The sequence below is a fragment of the Monodelphis domestica genome, chromosome 1 (assembly GCF_027887165.1).
Source record: "Monodelphis domestica isolate mMonDom1 chromosome 1, mMonDom1.pri, whole genome shotgun sequence".
NCBI classification, from domain to species: domain Eukaryota; kingdom Metazoa; phylum Chordata; class Mammalia; order Didelphimorphia; family Didelphidae; genus Monodelphis; species Monodelphis domestica.
In genome coordinates, this window is record NC_077227.1 from 283,441,273 (window position 1) to 283,456,734 (window position 15,462).

The following is a 15,462-nucleotide window of genomic DNA, read 5'->3' on the forward strand; positions in this document are numbered from 1 at the left end:
GCCAATTGCCTTTCTTGGCAAGCATCCAAAGTACCAGGAATGCCTGCCCCTCTTTCACAATTTCAATATGATATTAATATATAATGATCAATTCAATGTCTGTTAAACCATTTCTAATTTTAAGCCATTGTCAGGGCCTGCTTATAATTTCCATTGGACCTTGAATTTTGATCAAGACTGATGTTTAGATCATTTGTAATCATATAGTTACCATCATACTTATTTCTACTGCATCAAATATTTATATTTTTGCATAAGTTCACAATAAAAAATTCTAATCACAACTGAGGGTGACCTTTTTTAATTATATGTACAAATTAACATAGTGTGTACAGGATCAATCTTTAGGTGGCTCAAATAGTTGTCCAGAGTCCAGCAAATGGTCACTGCAGATGGTCAAGGAAATCATTGAAGCAAGATCCATAAATATAATTTAGTCCAACTAGGAAAAAGAAGAAATGAATTAAGATTTTGTAATCAAGCATTCAATCAACATTCATTAATATGCCAGATTGCACTAAGGGCTAGAGTCCCTTCTATAAATATTAACTAAAAGACTTTTTTAAACTTTTTCAATGAATTTGTTTACCTCTAAATTCTCAACCCTCATGAGACAACTTCTGAATATCACAGAAACATTTTAAAGTTGGTTATTTTCAGTCTTTCTCCATACTATACTATTGGTGATCTCAGTTTCCATGGATTCAGTTACCTCTATGCTGATTACTAATTCTCATCCAGTCCTAACCCCTAGATCAGCTCTCTCCAAGGTAGATGGGTACTTTAAAGTCATATAAAACTCAGGTTGAAAACCAAACTTTGTTATCATCAATCTTTCACAAATGGCCCCCTCACCCTAATGTCCCTTATACTACTCCCAGTTCAGCAACCTAAGCATCTTTCACAGCACAAACACCAATCTCTACCCAGCTGTGAAATTAATCTTCCTACAAGTACAGATATGACCATGTCACACCACCCCCACTCTCCATAAATTCCAGTGGTTCTCTATTAACTCTAGGATGAAGTATAAAATCCAGTTTGACATTCAAAACCTTTATGACCTGGTCTTTTCTACCTTTCTAAACTTCTTATACCTTACTCTTTCACCTAATGACATTCTCCTTCCTTTATTTCACTGTTTCCTGACTGGGCATTTTCACTGGCTGTTCTCCATGAATGGAATTCTCTTTCCTCATTTTCACCTCCAGGATTCCTTCAAATCAAAACTAAAATCTCACCTTTTACAGGAAGCCTTTAGCATATGCCCTACTAATGCTAGTGTCTTCCATTTATTACTTGAACAAATCTTAGCTTTGAGCCTTGAATTATAATAGGTACTTAAAGATTTAATGACCACCAGCCTTCAACACAGTATCACAACTAAAATATGCTTTATGTATTTTCATGCACTCTTTGTCCTTCATAAAGCCAGCCACCCTTAGCTCAAATGATCTCCTTCCCCAGTCTCTCAAAACCCCTACAACCCTTTTCAAGACACGGAATAAATATGATCTTTTAAGGTTCTTCTAATTATACTCTTTAGTCCCTTTCCAAATCATTTTGTATTTGATCCATTTTCTGTTTACTTCTAAACAAGCTAAATATCCCTAATGGAATCTAATCCCTTCAAGAGTAGGGTGTCTATTCCTGGGAGTCCAACAAAATGCCTATACTACAGCAAACAATTAAATACAACTTTCTATCCTACTTCCCAATGAAAAAGATCAGTTCTAACTTGATAACTAGAGGTTTTACTATTATATCCCTTAAAAAAAAAAAAACCTCAACTATTTTCTCATGGATTCTTAAATTTTGGGTTAGCCCAGTATTTTTTTTTAACTTTTTAAAATAAACCCTTACCTTCTGTCTTGGAACCAATAGGTTCCAAGGCAGAAGAGTAGTAAGGGTTAGACAATGGGGGTAAAGTGACTTGCCTGGAGTCATACAGCTGGGAAGTGTCTGAGGCCACATTTGAACCTGAGACTTCTAGGCCTGGCTCTCAATCCACTCAGCTACCCAGCTGCCCCCTGGGTTACCCAATTTTTAAAATGACAACTACTTCAACACAACCAATTTTTTTTATGCGTTTAAAAACATTGTGGGAAGGGGTCCCCCAGGCTTCACTGAAAATAACAGAGGCATCAAAAGACAAAGAACCATTGGGTCTAAAGCTTAGTCATTTCCATAGTGCCAAAATTGGCCCATTTCTGCAGGAGAAAAAAGGAGTAACGATTATCTAACGATGTTTCCCGATTAAGCTTCTGCAAAAAGGGACTCTGTGTCCCCAGACCACCGAAGGGCAAGATGTGCAAAATATCACAAAGGAACGCAGTTGTTCACTGCCAGAACGTGGGGGACGGGGGACGGGAATGGACGCCAGTCCCAAACACCTACCTTAATGAAGCCGATGTCTTTCGCATATTGTCGGAAGCACTGGCGGCACATGTTCAGACCGTACTTGCGGATCAGGCCATGCCGGTTGGAACATACGCGGCTGAGAAAAGGAAAGAGACCTAGTTAACAGCGGGAAGACATGGGTGGCAGTGGCTGTTGTCTCCCGGCTTCCCTCCCACAGACCGCCAAGTTTCAAGAGGAAACACAGGCAGGTCGAGGGCCGCCATGATCGCCTGCAGGCCTAACGCCAAGCACACAGTTCCCTTCGCCTCTCCCCGCGCCTTCAGAGCCCACGAGACGGTCACCCTCTGCCTAGGGAAGGATCATCCAGCGAAGCCAACCCAAAACTAACCAAGACCGAGACCCCTGGCCGAATTTGCGAGGATGGCTCCAGTAGAGCTGCTGGTGACCCATGGCGCCAGTAGGAAAGCCGCGAGACAAAAGGAAGAAGAAAGTTCACGCAAGTGCTCTTCAAATCCCGGGTCAGTCTTACGTAATACGTCTGGGCATAGACGCATGCGCAACGTAAACTAGTGAATCTCAAAGAAAAGGGCAAAGTATGGGTACTAGGACCGCCTCCTCGAGTGACGTCACAGCCGAGCAGTCTTGATTAACTAAAATGCGAGCTGGCGTTTTCGCCGGGCGTGGTGGCGCGCGCCTGTAGTCCTAGCTACTCGGGAGGCTGAGGCTGGAGGATCGCTTGAGCCCAGGAGTTCTGGGCTGCTGTGTGCTATGCCGATCGGGTGTCCGCACTAAGTTCGGCATCAATATGGTGACCCCCTGGGAACGGGGGACCACCAGGTTGCCTAAGGAGGGGTGAACCGGCCCAGGTCGGAAACGGAGCAGGTCAAAACTCCCGTGCCGATCAGTAGTGGGATCGCGCCTGTGAATAGCCACTGTACTCCAGCCTGGGCAAGATAGTGAGACACGGTCTCTTTTTAATTCTAAAATCTTACAAATAAAATTACCTGTTAAAAATAATTTGAAAAAACAGCTACTTTTAACTCGAATAGTTTATTTCTTCATACGAAAACTGAGCTTTTATAAACAGAAAATGTTCACTTTGCTCCAACTCAGCACTGACACCTACTGGAATCACTGAGGAAAAACAAACTGAGAAGACAAGCCAAAGTTATTGACAGTAGATGTTTTTAGGCTAAAAGGAATCATTTACAAACTTATAAATTCAAACTACTCTTAGGGATATGGTATTAATTATGTATCACATTTCAAGTAGAAAACAGTGAAATTACTGTCACCTGTTCGTTTCTTTTCTCTGATTAGAAAATTATAACTTTCATTTCTGTAATACTTCATATAATTCAGTTTGGGAGGGTGTGTGTTTTCCCGCAGAAATTCTTGATAACAAGTGGAGCTTGTAGGTTTGCGGGCTCTTTGAGAGCAGTGACTTTGTGCCTCTTTTTTTTTTGTCTTCTCAGTATATAGCACAATGCCTTTGGGTACATATTACTCAATAAATGGCTTGAAACTATATTTTTACATTATTCTACTATATATTTAGGTAAAGCCAGCACAGCACTGAATATATAAGTATCAGAATAGCTAGTAAAACTTGAAGTTATCCACCTGCTAGATATACAGTACAAATGAAAAATGTAAAATTGCAGCTTCAAGTTGTCATGCACCAAGGCATTGTGCTATGGACCAGGGAGGCAAAGAAAGGTCTTGCCTCAACGAGCTCATGAACTTAAGCTCTACTCGTTTAAAAATTTTCCTCTTTGTAAATTATTTTAATAAGCTTGTTGATGTATTAATTTTTATTCCTTCAAGTGGAAAGCATTTTTAAAGCCTCTAATATATGTCATGCACTCTACTAGGTGCTGGGGATACAAAACAAACATTTTAAAGAAAAAACTATCCTCAATGAGTGTACACTCTATTTGGAGAAATATTATGCATATACAAAGAAAATTAAACGCAAGACAGACATTTAAGCGCAAAATAATGATAATAATAATAATTTGGGGAGTATACTAATAACAGAGGAGATCAGGATCAATCTTCCTCTATCTTCCTTGTAGCACTTAAGCAGAACTTTGAAGGAGCTAGGAATCTGCCAAGGCAGACCAATAGAACGTTCTGTATAAGGAATAGGTAGATATTTAATGGGGTGGAAGACTACTCATAATATGTTTGTAAGCTTAATTTGCATTATAAATATTTTCTCTATCACTTTAAATCTGAACAATCAACAAAACAATAAATGGGGCCCTCATGTGTATGTAGCATTTGCATGTTTCTAAGGTGTAAATAAATGCTCAAGCTGAAAATTTAGCATTTGGCTCTTGAAAGGCTATACAAGCTCTCTCTAGCACACCCTAGAGAGTTAAAAAATGACATTAATGTGCAATAAAACCTAGAAAAAGTAGGCTGCAGCCAGATTTTGGAAGGTTTTAAGTATAGAAGTTTATATTTTATCCTAGAGGGATCCTGGGGCTTCATATTTCTTTGGCAGGTTAGTATAAATGGATCAGAGAAAGAAGAAATTTGAGGCAGGAAAGCCAATTACAGGACTATTGAAATAGTCCAGGTGAGAGATGATGAGGGCCTGGACTAAAGTGGTGGTTATGTGAGTAGAATTCAATGCAAAATTGACAAGACTTGCCAAATGATTGGATGAGGGGGTTGAGTGAAAGGGAAGAATCAAGGATGATTTCTGAGGTTTCAAACTTGAGGGGGGCTCTAAAAGAAGGATGGTACCCTCAGCAGAGATGAGGAAGTTAAGAAGAGAAGAGGGAAAAAGAGAATTTCTATTCTGGACAAGTGGAGTTGGAGTTGTCTATGGGACATCTGGTTTAAGATGTCCAATAGTCAGTTTAGTCAGGATCTTAGGAGAGAGACTTAGTATGTATTTATTGATCTGGGAATCATCTACATAGAAATAATCACTGAATCCATAGAAGCAGATGATATTTCTCAAGAGAGGACAGAGAAAAAAAAATGTCCTAGTATACCCATTCATGGGAAGGAAGGGATGATATGAATGTCAATGCTAGAAAAGAGAGTGAGAAGTAACCTGAAACAGGTAGAAAGAGATCTAGAAGAAAACAATGTAATTAAAATTCAGGGAAAGTTGCCACTGAAAGGTCAAAAGAAAAATGAGCATATTCTTAAGTTTTAAGGGGGAGATTCTTTGTAACTACTGTTCTTGTTATAGCCTTTGAGTAAGTGGGCTAAATAACTGGTGTATCTTAAAAATCAGTCAAGAAGAAACAGACAAGTAGGGGCTCACAAATAAGGAGGATAGTTGCCCACAGTGCTACATTATCCTAGTACCATAAAATAGTAGTAACCACCTCTCTGGAAAACAATACTGATAATGGTGATATTGTTTGGGAGAGTGAACCCAAAGGGAATATTGTATATCCCTTAAGATTTTTTATTATTTCTTCCTCTGGATGTTATTGTTTTATTGTTATAGCAAGTAACTCTTTGGTACTTTGATTGGTATGTTTCTTAATCTATAATAAATTCAGGTACTATTATCATTTTTATTATTTTGAACATGGTTCAACCATGACCAATTTATATCTCTTCAATTATATATGTATACATACATACATACACATACATATATAGTTACTGATTCTATATGTAATCACTTATATAGAGATACTCATATAATCATTGTGTCTCTCATTTTTTTGGCTTTAATATTTTTCCTTCTATTTTACTGAAGTTATTGTTTCAATTATTTTTTTTTGTTAACTAAATAAATCATCACATTATTCTCAAAGGCAATAATTTTATTTCCTTTGTTCAGATTTTTTCTTTTTCTTATTAATATACCTAGCATTTCTAGAATTACATGAATAATTGTAATGACAAAAGACTGCCTTGCTTTACCTCTTGTAAAAGTTAAAATTAAAGCTCAATAATATATTTTAAGAGATTTATTAATGATCATTAGAAATCAAGGAATAAAGAAGATACAAAATAAAGACCACATGCTGTTAGATTTAAAATAGTTGAAGGCCTTAAACTGTAACAGTTAAAAGAGTGATGTTGTAAACTGTAGTGAGTTAAAATGGTGGAAGATATAAATTGTGATAGATATAAGAGAGGGTGAGTAAATTTAACTGCAGAAAATATGTTTCACTACAGTGTCTTGGTTTTTAAATCAAATATAAGGTGGTCACCAGGGAAATATTCCCAATTATTCAAATACCCAAGTCAACTGGGTTTTATAGAGATTTTAATTAATACAAATGTGGAATTAAAGAAAAGAGAGAAAGAGAGAAAAAGGAAATAAGTATGAAGGGCCTTAAGCCAACATGGCCTAGACCTGAGTCTTAAGAGAGAGAGATCGGTCAGTCAGTCTTTTAACACTCACCACAAGGTCTGTCTAAGCAAGGATTCTAGTGACACCAGGCCAGCTCCATCTCAGCTGACTTCACCAGAGAGAGTTCCAGCCAGAGTCCTCCTTAAAGAGCCTTCCAGCCAGAGACTGTTCCAAAGGGCCTCTCTCCAGAGCCTCCAGAGGGACAGAGTCCCCTCAGAGGAGCTCCAGCGAGACCTCCTTAGAGATTGTCCTCTAAGAGCTTCCCTTCTCCAGAGCCTCTCTCAAGAGATTCTTCCCAAGCGATCCTCATCAGAGATCCTCCAAAAGGATATTTTCTCAAGAGATTCTGCTTTTTCTTATATAGGGGTTTTTCTCCTATGTCACCTCCCCTAAGTCCTTACATCTACCAATCACTGTAGATGTTTTCAAAAGGACTGCCCATCTGAATTCCTGCTAAGTCGACTAATCTCCTCAGTAAGTCTGAACCAGAAAAAATGCTGCTGTGTTGACTAATCTCCTCAGTAAACCTGAACCAGTGAAAACACAGCTGAGTCAACTAATCTCATTAAGAGAAAACTTGCCCGACCCTGTTAGGTACCTAGCATCTCATTGTATCAATTCTAAAAAACAGGCATGGCTCAAAGAACTCCTTGCCTTATTATAAGCATGGGTCCAAGTACTTTCATTGTTTAGCAAGGAGTTTTCTCCCCTAAAGCAGTCTTAAGTACGGGTGGAGTAGAGGTCCTCCCATTTCTGATCCTGGCGAGTTCTCACATCAAAATGGGGAATGTTTCCCAGTAGGGAATTTGTTCCAATGGAGGATTCCTCAATGTGGAAATTTTTAACATTCACAAGTCTGAGAAATTTCAAGATTTACAATGCCCATGGCTGGTTAGCCATTTTTTAGTCAACCCCACTCACCACCATCAATTCTGATTCTACATCAGAGAGGAGAAGGCTCTTTGGAACCCACACCCTTTATCCTCTGACTATAGGAAGTAGTAATGACAGGAAGTCAGAGGGCTCTTGGGATATGTAGTTCTTTTCTTAAGGTAACAGATTTTCAGTCATACCTTCCCCCCTGAGACCCGCGAAAGACTACTCTCTTCAGTGGGTCTTGTAAACATACTAACTTTGAAATTGCAATAATTTGAGGATAAGAGGAAAAGAGAACAAAACCAAGAATTGCTAGACACATTGACAAAAAGCCAGGTAGAGGGAAATCCCCTTTTGGCATAAGAGTATACATTCAAATTAAATGTCCAATCAATCTTCAGTTCAATCAACTACACCCAAAGTTCATTCTGAATCTTCTTGATGTAGCTTGTGGTCTGTGGAGGCATCTTCGTGGTGCCTTCTAAGAAGAGTTCATTTTCTGGATTTGGAGAGGTTTCATGTTTCTTAACCTAAAATTACTCTCAAAGAGAATTTAAAATTTTCAATTTAAAATAATAATATATCCCCCCCCCCCAGAGGGTGTTGAAAAACATAGGGATCAGTTAGGGTTGCATTACTAAGTTATGAGGTATATGAATCAATTGGCAAGAGAAATAAAACATATTTTTAAAAATCCAAATTAAAAAAAATAAGTTCTGGATGAAATACAGACTATCAAAGTCTTATGTGTAAAAATTCTAAGTAGAGGAAAAATAAATCCATAACAGGACCTTGAATCAGGGCCCAATTAAAATTACTTAAGCAATTATGCATTTCCCCAGTCAGTAGCCAGAACTATAGAAAGTTTGCCACACCGTGAAAGATAGAAAAGGGACTACATTATACAAGCCAGGTAGGAGCCAAATTTGAGATTTTTGGTAGAATGTGGGACAAGGAAGACCTGCCATTAACACATGTTAAACAGCTACAACCTCAAACCCCAAACAAGTTCAAGTCCTCTTGTCTTGGCTCAAAATTTTCATGAATTCCATTGGGATTGGTCTTGTTGACCTTGCGCTCGATAGGCACTATGCAGTTTAGCTTTGTGCTTCTTTGGCACTGTGCAATGGCTCTTTTTGTATTCTCTTGTCCTGGAATCAGACAGAATCATTAAGCAAAGTCCCATAATCCTTTTTTTAAACCCTTACCTTCCATCTTAGAGTCAATACTGTGTATTGGCTCCAAGGCAGAAGAGTGGTAAAGGCTAGGCAAAGGGGGTCAAGTGACTTGCCCAGGGTCACACAGCTAGGAAGTGGCTGAGATTTGAACCTAGGACCTCCTGTCTCTAGGTCTGGTTCTCAATCCACTGAGCTACCCAGCTGCCCCTCCCCCATAATTTTTTTTTAAACAATCCGTGGCATAATTTATTTTTATAGTCTCAAGCTTTTGGGGCATGCCTTGACATTATAGCAAATACATATTAAACTTATATTACTGCAAAATCAAAAAAGTTAAAGAAAATCTTCTCAATGCTGGTGACATGTGTTTCAAATACAAAATGGAGGAAAAAAATAAAACTGAAATAGTATATTGCACATGCAAGCAAAAACAATAATAAAAGAGTTTTAAAAATCAAAAATATATAGCTTATAATCATTGACACACTGTGTCAGCTAAGGAAAGGTAGAATACAAAAGTTTCTTACCAAAAATGAGATCCATTTCCTCTTCAAACCTGACCATGATCCACTGTGAGTACAAGCAAATGATTTTTACAAAGTAACAGTTTTTTATAAAGAACAATAGTACAACATGTAATGCATTCAAAAAGTATCAAAATCCCCAAAATTATAAAAGCCCATTTAATGACAATAGCAAACAAACTCACTATCATATTTCATATAAGTTGCTGTATGACAAAAAATAAATCCCTATGAACTGATAGATATTTGTCACAATTTTTACAGATGTAGCAAATCTTTCAACCTTGGCAAGTATAGTTTTAAACAAAGTAAAACTTATTTGGGTCTAGAACAGCAGGTCTCAACCTCTCAATTTGTAGCAATGAGAATACATAATGTATATCAGGTATTTACATTCCGAATCATAACTGTAGCAAAATTACAGTTTTGAAGTAGCCACCAAAATAATTTTTTGGTTTGGGGACACTGCAACATGAGGAACTGTATTGTGAGGTCACGGCATTAGAAAGTTTGAGAACCACTGGTCTAGAACATCACCAAGAAATTTAGATTGTTCTGGTGGAAGTAAATTAAATTGAAGAATTTTGCAGGAGCTCTTTTTGGCTTCCTGCTTCATATAAATACCTTGGTAGGAACATTTCTTTGTTTCTCTACCTTTAATACAACATTCTTTAAAATACAAATATAAAAAAAAAAAACTCATCCATTCAGAAACCACTAGTTAATTAAAGTTATTTCTGAAGACCCCTTAACATTACAATTAAATTCTTAGCTTATTAAATTCTCTAAAGGTTATTAGCCACATTGAGTCCATCCATCATCTATGTGACAATTAACAAATGCAAAGTAAAAAAAAAAAGCTGTTAATGGGCTTACAATATTTTGTTCAGTATTCATAAGGGAAAGGTAACAGAATATATCTAATAGTTAAAACACAGTAGATTAAAATGATTCAGTGTTATAGAACAGTATCGAATACATTTAATATATGAACTTAAAAACAACAAAATTAAATCTTAAAACAATCAGCAAAATACAATTAGAGACTTTCATTAAAAAAAGAAAATGGACTCTGAAAAGGCTTAAAATTTCACCTCCAGACCCTTTAAAGTTCCTTTTTCTAAAATTCAGATCGCTATTGTCAGCACTGTGGGATCTCCCATAAGAAGGGAGAACATGAGTTTGAGGAAGCTCAAACTGAATGAATCTTAGAGACTGGGCAGGTCCAAATGGCAAAGGGTTATAGGGGGATGAATTTCTCCCCTGAATCCCAGGCAAGATAACTGAAAGAATCAGTGGTAGAAGAAAAAAAAATCCTAAAGCTGGAAGCTATTTGAAATAGGTAATACAGTGTTCTTTCATAGGTAATCAATTTCCTGTTTGGAAGAGTCTCTTCCTTCTCCCCATCCCCCCTGAGGTAAAACAATAGTTTCCCGAGAGGGAGTTAGGAGGCTAATCATTTCCTAAGGAAAAAGACAATCTAGTTTTTTGGGGTTTATTTTTTTACCATCTCCATATGACTCCAAGGACTCCTAGCTTCTTGGTGGCAGCAATCAACCCATCAGGGGCAGCAACAGTGATCAGGGTGGGGTTGGAGGCCAATTTAGAATTGGAGCTAGAGATCAGTAGGAGGAATTCTGGAGGCCGGGGCCTGGGGCCAGGTGAGTGATCTGAGTCCAGAAGACCAGAAGGAAGCAGTATCAGCAACACCAGTCAGCAGTGAGGAGGAGGAACGAAGGAGGAAAGAGGAATGAAGAACTCAAGCAGTTGGACAAGAGAAGCAGTTTATTTCTTCTTTGCCAAGAGTGCCATCACTAAAAATAGACCATCCAGTAGGGAGAGCAAGCAACTGGGCAAAAAGCAGGAGAAGAAAAACGCAGCAGCTCCAAAGAGATTGGAGTTTCCAAGGGTGGGTAGGGTGGGCAAAAAGCCTTGGTAGGAGAAATGTAGCTTGAAAAAATTTTATCTAGGCTATCTTAAAAATTTGAGAGGTTCTTCTCTGACTAGAGGTTGCCGTCAATGTAAAAGTTAAAATTAAATCTCAATAATAATATTATATTTAAGAGATTTATTAATGATCATTAGAAATCAAGGAATAAAGAAGATACAAAATAAAGACCACATACCCATGGCTTATTAGCCATTTTTTAGTCAACCCCACTCACCACCATCAATACTGATTCTTCATCAGAGAGGAGGAGGCTCTTTGGAGCCCACGCCCTTTATCCTCTGTCTACAGGAAGTCAGTGGGCTCTTGGGGGATATGTAGTTCTTTTTTAGGGTAACAGATTTTCAATCATACACTCTGATTAAATTGGAAACCCCTATAATATTTCTTTATTACAGATATTTTCTTAATTTCATATTTTATAAAAAAACTTTTCTCTTCATATTAAATGTAATTATGTGCTTTTTATTATTTTATAGTCTATAATGTTGACATTTTCATTAATAATATTAATCTACAGTTTTCTTTCTCTACTTTATCCTTACTTGATTTAGGATATCAGGGCCATATTTGGCTCATAGAAGATATTAAGTGGGAATTTTTTCTAACTTTATTTTTGCAGTTTATGTTATACCCTAGAGCAGTGATGACAAACCTTTTACAGATAGAGTGCTGGGTGCCTCCTGTAACCATGAAAATGTGGTTTGCCAAGACTGTGAATTGCCAAAACTGTAAAGTTTTTGGCCAAACTGTAGAGATAATTTTTAGTGTCTTGATTTTAAATCTAAAATTAAGTGGTTGCCATGGGAAAATTCCCAAATATGAAAATACCCAAGTCAGCTGGGTTTTATGGAGATTTTAATTAATATAAATGAAGGAATTAAGGGAAGGGGAGAGAGAGAAAGAGAAAATAGTAGAAAAGGCCTAGGCCAAATGGCCTAGGCCTGAGCCTAAGGGAGAGCGAGTCAGTCTTTATCACTCACCACAAGATTGTCTTCAAGCAAGCTCCAAACCTCCAAACTCCAACTCCAATTAACTTCTTTTTTTTTTTTAAACCCTTACCTTCCCTCTTGGAGTCAATACTGTGTATTGGCTCCAAGGCAGAAGAGTGGTAAGGGCTAGGCAATGGGGGTCAAGTGACTTGCCCAGGGTCACACAGCTAGGAAGTGGCTGAGGCCAGATTTGAACCTAGGACCTCCCATCTCTAGGCCTGGTTCTCAATCCACTGAGCTACCCAGCTGCCCCCTCCAACTAACTTCTAATCCAAAAACTCTAAACTCCAACTAACTCAATTTCAAACTCCCCTTCCTTTTAAATAAATTTTCTCTTGTGTCACCTTCCCCCAAATTTTTACATCTACCAATCTCAGTAGACGTTTTTCCCCAGGATTGCCCATTCTTAGTTCATATCTTCTTTTTTTCTCACCTTCTCTGGTTAGATAAAATCTACTGAGTACTTCACACCTCTTTTATTAAGATTGCCTTCTGTAAGTTGCTTGACCTTTTAGTGATTAATTTAACCTTTATAGGTAGTTAGCACCTTTTTGTATTAGATTTAAAAATAGACCTAGCTTAAGGTTCTAGCTTTACTATAAGTATGAGTTAGGGACTTTTCATTGTTCAATCAGGAGTTTGCAACATTATCTTCCCCTAAGGCACTGACTGAGTAGGGTGGAGTAATTTTAAAAATTCTCAATACATTCCTGATCAAGTACCTCCATTGTTAAAAATGGGGAATAGCTTAATCAAATCTTCTGAAGTAGAGTCTGAGTAGTTTTAAGATTCACACTCCTTGTCCCCCCCCCCCACCAGTCCCACCCCTCCCTCATCCCTTTTTCCCCCTTTTACCTCAGACAGGGAAGGGTGGAAGTTCTATCATTGGGCTGCTAGGCAGAAGGGGGGTAAAGTCAGGAATGTCCTCAGTTGCATGGAGAGAGGGAGGGAACAACTCCATCCCAGTCCCTCTGGCTTTCTAGTAATTAACTCTGGTGGTCGACTATAGGCATGCCCACAGAGATGACTCTGTGTGCCCTTTTTGACATTTGTGCCATAGGTTTGCCACTACTGCCCCAGAGCATGATCTATTTAGTAAAGGTGTCATATTATTGTTCATGCTTCCTTTTCTAAGAGGATCAGTAACGTCATAGGTACAGCAGAGTTGCACAAAGTCATCAGCCTCCCTCGCTTTTTCCAGAGTTGTCCAAGATTAATGGCAGGACAAAAATGGCCTGACAATGGCCCAGGATGCACTGGATGACCTTGACCTTGACACCTTCAACATCAGACCAAGCTCTAAGCATTCCACAGAGCCTGTTTCAGCCAACTTCATGACTATTGGAACAAATCATTCTCATCTGCCTCATTCCACCAAGGGAAGTCTTCATAGGCTTGTGGTATATAAAGTCCAGCCTCACACAGATTTTCTTGTGTGGATTTGTATGGAGGGAAGCTGAAGACTGGAAAGTAATGGGTAAAGATTAAGAACTAGAGAGAGCGAGACATAGAAGGAGTAGAGAGACAAGGAACACAGGGACAAAACTTTAGCTTGGTGTTAGCAGGTCAGTGAAGGAGGGCTGAGCAAGCTGCACAGTTTATTATAGGTTTCAAGGATCAGGGGTTTCTGGAATATCAATCAAACAAGTGAAACAATAGAAATATTAACATAATATAAAGGAGTTGGATAGGAACAGCAGGGTGCCCCAGAAAGAAGCTCATTTATCAAACCTTCTCCCTCTAGAACACTGACACCAAGCTACTGTTATAATTAAAGTAGTGTTTGCCATAAACTGTTACAGATAAAAGAGTGGAGGTCTTAAACTGTGACTGTGGAAATATGGTTTCAAGACATTGTCTTGAGCTAAATCATATATAAAGTAGTCACCAGAGAAAAATTTCCACATATGAAAATATACCCAAGTCAGCTGGGTTTTTATGGAGATTTTAATTAATACAAATAAGGAATTAATGAGAGAGAAAGAGGAAACAATGAGAAAAGGGCTAGGCCAGCCTACTTCAGCCTATGCCACCCTACACCAGCCTAGGCCCAAGCCCTAAGAGAGAGATCAGTCAGTCTTTAATCCACTCACCACAAGATTTGTCCCAAGCAAGATTCTAGTATTCAGAAAGACCCACCAGTTCAGCTTCTGACCTCCTTTTAAAGAGAATTTTCTCCTATGTCACCTCCCCTAAGTTCTCACATCTACCAATCACAGTAGACGTTTTCCAAAGGACAGACCATTCTTAATTCACACCTGAGTAGACTAAACTTTTGAGTAATTCACACCTGAGTAGACTAAAACCTCACACCTCTTTTGTTAAGCTTGTCCCTTGCTAGTTTGCAAGTTGCCTGACCTTCATAGGTACTTAGCACCTTCCTAAAAATAGACTTAGCTTAAGGCTTTTGCTTCACTATAAGTATGGGTTAAGTACTTTTCATTGTTCAGTAAGGAGTTTTACAACTTTATCTTCCCCTAAAGTATGCTTAAGTATGGGTGGAGTAATGTTAGAGTTCTCACATTCCTGACCAAGTCCCTTCATTGTTTAAAATGGGGAATGATCTTAACCAAGTGTTCTAAGGTAGAGACTGAGAATTTTTAACATTCACAACTCTGAGAAATTTTAAGATTCACACTATCCAGATGTTAAATATGTCTTTAACATAACAGGGGGCGGAGTCAAGATGGAGGCTTAGCAAGCAGCAAAAGTTCAGACCTTGTGGAAGACCCTTCCTTACCGATACAGACTGAATGCTCCTAGGGCGCCGAAACCCAACCTGAACAACAGGACAGAAGCGGGGAACCCTCCTTCTGGACTCAAATAAAAAGTTACACCCCACAAAAGCTGGAATCCGAGAATACTCAGGGCTAAGGGGAAGGCAGAGCGAAGGTCCCAGGACCCCTCCTCCACAACCCAGAGCACAGCCCGCAGCAACAGCAGCGGGAACCTTTGAGTGGCCAAAGGTGCTGGCTTGGAGGGTCTACCTTGTGAGCAGCGGGGCACCGGGCTCAGAGAATCCAGCTTGGACAGCAGGGAGGTAGCAAGGGAGAGAGGGGGCCGTGGCTGGGTCCCTCCATCGGGCTCCAGCCTCACTTTTGCCTCGGGCACATCCAGACCAATCCAGTTGAACTAATCCCATCAGAACTCCTCAGAGTTTAGGGAGGAGGGCAAAGGCACTTGTGGACAGTGGAGAACCAGCTAGAGAGAACTGGAGAGAGCCTGGGCAGCCCAGCCTTCCAGG

General features: G+C 38.9%; 1 protein-coding gene across 1 annotated transcript; it reads right to left on the minus strand.

Annotated features, from left to right (window-relative positions):
- Nucleotides 1-285: 285 nt before the first annotated feature.
- Nucleotides 286-2,914, minus strand: RPS29 (ribosomal protein S29). The gene is made up of 3 exons (XM_001378766.4): nt 2,750-2,914; nt 2,398-2,497; nt 286-442 (listed from the first exon to the last, which is right to left on the minus strand). Exons 1-3 carry the CDS (start codon nt 2,809-2,811, stop codon nt 434-436), a joined length of 171 nt encoding a protein of 56 aa, XP_001378803.2. The 5' UTR covers nt 2,812-2,914; the 3' UTR covers nt 286-433.
- Nucleotides 2,915-15,462: the final 12,548 nt, after the last annotated feature.

What these genes read in the sequence shown, in the direction of transcription:
- RPS29 (XM_001378766.4), bottom strand. Translation starts at nt 2,811, where the DNA reads ATGGGTCACCAGCAGCTCTACTGGAGCCATCCTCGCAAATTCGGCCAG. An exon ending in GGCCAGGGGTCTCGGTCTTG is followed by an intron (nt 2,498 to 2,749) that starts GTTAGTTTTGGG and finishes TCCTTTTCTCAG; the next exon opens with CCGCGTATGTTCCAACCGGC.